This window comes from Mastacembelus armatus, chromosome 18 (genome assembly GCF_900324485.2).
Source record: "Mastacembelus armatus chromosome 18, fMasArm1.2, whole genome shotgun sequence".
NCBI classification, from domain to species: domain Eukaryota; kingdom Metazoa; phylum Chordata; class Actinopteri; order Synbranchiformes; family Mastacembelidae; genus Mastacembelus; species Mastacembelus armatus.
The window spans coordinates 5,124,721-5,131,466 of record NC_046650.1 but is presented as its reverse complement, the minus strand read 5'-3'; the positions used below and the strand labels follow the sequence as shown (position 1 = coordinate 5,131,466).

The window sequence follows — 6,746 nt, the reverse complement described above, 5'->3', positions numbered from 1 at the left end:
ACAGTACAGTACAGTATTTTCCATAGTTACTCTGTAGCCATTTTCATCACTGATGTGTATGAAAGCACAATGTCTGTGATTGTTGTTCAGTGTGCCTGAGCTATCCAAACATATTCCACTATTGGTAGCGCTTGCCAAGCTCTTACGAGAAAAGAACATCTCTCTTTCATTGCCTCAGAGAGAAGACGAGAAGAATGAGTCCACAAGCCTAAGAACACAGTCTACTGGCCCTGTCCTGCTGCTACACAAAACCAGCTCCTGTTGCATAAAAAGTCTGTAGGTGGAAAAGACAGGACATGGAGAGAAGGGCGCCATGCCCCTCATTTGCACACTCAGAGCCTTTCAGGGAAAAGTCATGGGCCCCGCGTGTTTTATTGCTAATGCCTCAGTGGCTTCCAAGGGCACTTAAAGAGCTTCACTCACTGGATTTGCACTCCACTTGCTCACTTCAGACTCAGAGGAGGCCTCAGAAACAGGAGGGAGAGCCCCCAAGAGAATGTTGTTAGTGCCCTTCTTTGGGCTGATTTAGCTGTTTTCTTTTTCACCACCTATTGAGCGTGGAGCAACGGCTAAACCAGCAAGACAAATGCGTGTTTATGCTATTAAAAAAAGAAAGCAATAAAAGAGAAAAGAAGCGAAAGAGAAGAGGGAGGAAAGAGCAATGTTCTTTTTTTTTTGTTCTTTGCACTCTGGGGCCTCGCTGGAAAAGCAGCCAAGAGAACATCATATAAATCAGGTTACCAGTAGCAACAGAACTAGTAGGCCTCAGACAGGCCTCTGATCTTCCTGCTCATCTTCTTCCACATCTCCCTCAAAGCTGTGTGCTCACCTTTTTAGCTACATATATATATATATAAAATAATACATATGCATGTGTTTTAATTTATCACCTTACCCTTCTCACCTAAATTCTAACAATGTTCAACCCCAAATCCACTTCCTCCTCCTCCTGCTCATTAGTCTCTGTATCAAAATGAAACTGATTTGTTGTGCTCCTTGGCAACAATGGAGCATTTGTTGGCCCCCGGGGCTAAACTGTGATGCCCATTACAACAGCTGGGATACAGTAGAAAGGGAAAGTGTAATGTTAGGTGAATGGGAAGGGCAAAAATGTGAGAAAATCAAAGAACAGTTCAAGGCTGAAGACTAATGTAGGAGTTAAAAGGGTAGGGGACTGAGAACAATCTTGCAAAGCCTTATTACATCTTAAATAGGTAATCCAACCAGTAGGTGAGCACACTCTCATTAATCTGGAAGAAGGGATAACTTCCTCCAGGATTATGGGTTATTACTTCCTCTCCCATTGCTGTAGGACTATTGTTTAACCACAGTGTGAAGTCAGAGACACTGCAGCACCAAGCCTGATCTCTGATACAGACAATGTTTGCTATTGTCTCTAGGTTTTTCCCATTCACTGCAGGGAATAGCTACAACAGGCACATTAATTGACCTTACTGAACAGATATATTTTTAATTATTATTACATAAAAATGTGCATAAAATTACCACCTCTGGCATGAGATGATTAAAAAAAAAGTTTAAGGGAGATTCCCCCAAAAGATCACCTGTAACAGTCAGCTTTGCTGTTTGTATGGGATTGTTTATCTGTTGTTGTATTGTTTATCCATTTCTCCCAAGGGGCTAAAACTTTTATCATCATAGGACAGATCTCATTTGGTGTGATCAGTTTTTAGCTCTCAACCCTCCCATTAAACTAAAGACAAAACTACAGAAAAGCCATAAATGCAGATGTTCTGTGTTAATAACTTTCTTTGTTGTTTATTTTAGGTGAATTGTGGCAGTAAAGGAAAACATTAACGCTCAACATTCGTGCGTAATGATGAAGAGTCTGAAAGCTGAAAAGACAAGTTAGAAAGTGATAAAGAGAAGTGGAGAGACGACCTGTTGCTTTGCTGGAATCAGAGGGAACATTTCCCAGCAGCAACACCCCGCGACCACTGCACCTCCATGCATCAGCAGGCATGATAATTACACACCCACTTCACACCATCACCCACATCTTGGATGCCCACCTCCGCCTGCAGACCCCCGGTTCACAACTGAGGAGCTCCACGGACAAAACCATCGACTTCTGCATCACTTAATGATAGTTCTCAGAGTTTAAAAAGCTATTTCTGGACATTCCCATTTTGCATCGTGACGCAGGATCCGCACTAAGTTAACAGAGGAGGGGACTTAAAGTTTAAAACGATGGCCAACTCCGGTATTCAGCTGCTGGGATTTTTCCTGTCGCTTGTTGGTATTGTTGGACTGATCATAGGGACTATTCTGCCGCAGTGGAAGATGTCAGCGTATATCGGGGACAACATCATCACTGCGGTGGCCATGTACCAGGGGCTATGGATGTCCTGCGCTTTCCAAAGCACCGGACAGCTCCAGTGCAAAATCTACGACTCCATTCTGCAGCTCGACAGTAAGTAGCCCAGCGACCTCCAGAAAACCAAATACTAACCATGAAGGAACCAATCTAATTAGAATCTGTAAAGCCAGGAGTGTGCTTTGGGGTGTGCAAATCACACCATCAAGTAAAAACTTTTTACTCAACAAATGTTTTTAATTTCCCGTTTTATTTGGGAAGTGGTATTACAATGCTGGATTGTATTTACACAGTCTCTCATGTATAACTTCCGTTTGTCCACCTGCAGACCCACCTGCACCATCAAGCATCTCCTCCCCTGTTGTTACTGATCAGGTTAAACATTAATACGTAGGTGTGATCATGGTAACTATAAGCATCCTAATAGCATCAAAAGGATTTGTGTTCATTTGTAACAGTGTCAAAGCAGGCTCAGGGTCAAAAGTTACTGGGCGCAGATTCCTAAACAAAAAGTGTTTTACCAAATAAAAACAAAGAGAATGTCAGTGGGGGCCCACATAGCACAGCAATGCCCTGAAGGAATCATGATTGATTAAAATGATGTTGTCTGTATGCACAGTATGACAGAGTAATACAGTAGGCTATATGTCCCATTATAGAGCATCATCATAATCAAACATATGATTGTCTCTTCAGTGGATTTCTATGTTGGAACCAGATGTGCAAAGGAGGCGAAACATCTGCAAAGGAGGCTCACTAGCAATGATAAGAACAGTGTGATCTGAATCCAGGATACTATGCATCCTGCTCTGGAACTACATTTACTATATAATCCACCCTATTGTTTCCCATTTCCCAGTATTTTATAGAGTGCACCCCCCTCTTATCTCTCTCCGCTCTGCATCCTAGTCCCCTCTGTCTCTACCCATCCTTCCATCCCTCCTCACTGCTGGGAGGTTTTGTTTGTTGGGCAGGGCAGGGACGGCCTAGACTGGCACAGACTGGTTCTAGGTGGACAGAGAGGGAGAAACAAAGGGTTGGACGGTGGGGGGGGCCTCACTCTGTGATAGGTTTATAGGATGGGTGGGGGAGCGGTGGAGTGGTGGGGTAGCTGACGGATGAGGATCCTGACAGTAGTGTTTTAGTGGGCTGCCACCTCTCAAACAGCAACAGATGGGAGGGACACAGTGAAAAACAGTTTTTCTCTGTTTGTGTGTGATGGTGTGTGTCCGTGCGTATCCCATGGTTTCTCTTCCAGGAAAAGCTCTCATTAAAGTGTCCTGACAAGCTAATGTGAATATAATTCACAAACTCCAGACACACATATAAAGCCTTTCCTATAACTGTCTAGTTTTGCTTCAGATTTACACTTAGGATAGTGACTATTGGACTTTATGTGACCTCTGTGTTTTTATGAATTAAACTTTTTTCACTTCCACATTATACAAAACAAAAGAACATCCCTTCACCGCCTCCCTGCAGAATAACCACCTCACACCTCCAGTAATCTTCCTGAATTTAATCATGTTTTTGTTTGCGTCTCTCTGTCTGCTCCAGGTTCACTTCAGGCCACTCGTGCCTTGATGATAGTTGGCATCATTGTGTCCATCGCAGGGTTGGGTGTGGCCTGTATGGGGATGAAGTGCACTACCTGTGGTGGGAGTGACAAAATCCGCAAGTCCCGCATCGCCATGACAGGAGGCATCATCCTGCTAGTGGGCGGTGAGGATGGAAAAGCTATTATATAACACTTTTAATGACTAATATCAGAAATGGGAAACAACTTTTAACTGGTTATAATAGTAACCAGTTATCAGGGAAAATGTTTTGATTGACATGACATGACAAAGGTGCTCAAACTGCATGATCGCATGTCACATTAATTGTAATTAGACCATAATGTGTTACATTTAACATATCCTATTGGTTTCATCACTGTGAGTGAAATCTGATTACAGGTGCACGACTAATGAAAAATAACGTATAAGTGTTGTTCCACCTCGTGACGCCAGAACAGCTTCTGAGTGCGGTGCAGGGATGAACACCATTTCTCCCAAATTATGTTCTTTCATTTGGTGTTTTGATGATGTTGGTGGAAGAGACTGTGTAGGCCTTTGCATCTGAATCACATGATTTTCATACTTTCCACACCGTTCAGTGAACCCTAACCCTGAACTGAAGCACCCGTATTCATTATGTTCCTTTAATTTGTCACCCGCCTACATGTTGATGTATATTTTTATTTGAGCTTCTAACAGACGGTGCAGTTTACTGGATCTGGGCTCCGTTATGGTCAATTCAGACATGGTTACGTGATATTTCAACAAAACACACCCAACCTGACCCCATCATCAAACAGTTTCTAAGATCTTCAGTACATCACAGAGTATGTAGGAGCAAGTTTGATTCCCACTCTAAAATGCTTTCCTCCCACTCTCCTGCTCGGGTCCTTCACAGGTCATCAGCCTGAATGAGACCAGTTCTCCTGGCACTGACTCTAACGTAAGAGGTCTAACTGGCTCTGAAGAGAACAGAAACACTAAAAGCTAATTGTGCTGGAGTCAATAGGTAGCTGCCTGGTGAAAGGAGACAAAAGCATGTCTGCTCTCAGGTTTCGATGGTGTTCACCTTTGTTCCTGAATTTCTCTCCTTCTCTCAGGGCTTTGTGCCATCGTAGCATGCTCCTGGTTTGCTCACAACGTCATCCGAGCTTTCTATAATCCCTACACTCCTGTCAACACCAAGTAAGTGACCCAAGTGCAAATTGTAGTATTGTAAGTAAAGAAAAAAGTTTTAACTGCTATTTAATATCGAGGTACTGGGAATTAACTTCAGTACCTACAGTTTATTTTTGTGCAGCTTTTGTCCAGTGTGTTGACTGTTATAGGCAGATTCAGTTTTTACAATACATACTGTCAAATGTGTATTTTTCCACATTAAACTGTATATAAATAGTTCAAATGAAAGTCCACTTCCACATTAATAAATAAATTGTAAGAATCAAAATATATCATAATGAACTACACTTTAACACAGTCATACTGTAGAGATGAGTTCTCTACATTTGTACAATTTGATGATAGCATCACTTAATTTACTTTTAGTTTGAATACAGGACTTTTCCTTATTGGAAAAATGTGCATGATGACTAGCTTAGCTAATTTTTGCATGTATCATTATCCTATAGCTTACACATGTGGCTACACCACCCTTTATTGAAGCCAAAGTTAAGATAACGTAACATAATGAGAAGTTTACTTTTAAATAATGAACTGATGAGATTTTTAACAGTCAAATGGAGGCATTGACTGTAAATGGAAGTTTTTTTTTGTGACTCTGTTCCAGATTTGAGTTCGGTGCTGCCATATTCATCGCCTGGGGCGGATCCCTCCTAGATGTCCTGGGTGGGACTATGTTGGCTGCTTCCTGTCCAAGAAAGAAGCAAGTATCCAAGTACCCATCTAGTTCTCGCTCTGGCCCTCCGAGCAGCACTAAGGAATATGTCTGAGAGCCCCCTGCAACCTGGGACTCCAACATCGAAGAGGATGAAGAAGTCTTCCCCCTCCCCCTTGTTGCAGCATCAGTGAGGAGTAAAACTGAAGGTGTACGGGCAGGTGTGAATCCTAGACAGAGGCAAAGACTTACTGAAATGGGACTTTCATTATTTTTTTTCAGGCAGGCCTTTGATAGCCCCTTATTATCATGCAGCATTTTTTGTTTTTTCATGAATGATGTCTCTCACCCCATCCTCACATTCCACAATTGTTTACAAGTGGCCCTCACATACACATTATAATTGGATCCCCTGACTTAATAGAGAAGCCCTTGGAGTGTAACCTCCTGAATTGTCGCCAAAAAGGTGGATTATTGCCAACACTAACACCTCCATGTTAAAACCATCTATTAGCATTTGCCATGTAATTGAAAGTAATGAATTCCAGTTTGGTTGAGTAGGCTGCGACTCAGGGGTTCTCTGCAACAGAGACACAGGGTGACAATACAGTGTTTTACATTAACTGTTGGTTCTAAAATAGACGTTACGATGAGCAAGGTGTGACTTCACACACAGGGCTCAGTGTGTAGGGTGACCGTATCACACAGGCCTTTTACTACGACACTCAGTACAGGCCCCGCAGCTCTTCATACCAGTCTGTTACAAACCCTGCTCAGATATGAAATATTTTAGCATGTTGTCACTGCGCCATTATCACTCTAATAGCTTCTATATCAGCCACTAGGAGATTAAGTTGCCACTATTTATTTTGTCAAATGTAGGTTTTTGCTCCTGTGTAGGTTTGGTAGGTCACTGTAGCCTCTTGTGTAGCTTTCAGAGATTTTAATGTCATATTTTTAAAAGGTGTTTTATGCTCTGAACATTCCTGTCTTTTTTAAATGACATAGTTTTATA

The 6,746-nt window shown here is 42.2% G+C and overlaps 1 protein-coding gene across 1 annotated transcript; it reads left to right on the top strand.

Annotated features, from left to right (window-relative positions):
- The first annotated feature begins 1,955 nt into the window (after window positions 1-1,955).
- cldn7a (claudin 7a) lies at window positions 1,956-6,746 on the top strand. Its single transcript, XM_026292458.1, has 4 exons — window positions 1,956-2,434; window positions 3,896-4,060; window positions 4,998-5,082; window positions 5,684-6,746. Exons 1-4 carry the CDS (start codon window positions 2,212-2,214, stop codon window positions 5,844-5,846), a joined length of 636 nt encoding a protein of 211 aa, XP_026148243.1. The 5' UTR covers window positions 1,956-2,211; the 3' UTR covers window positions 5,847-6,746.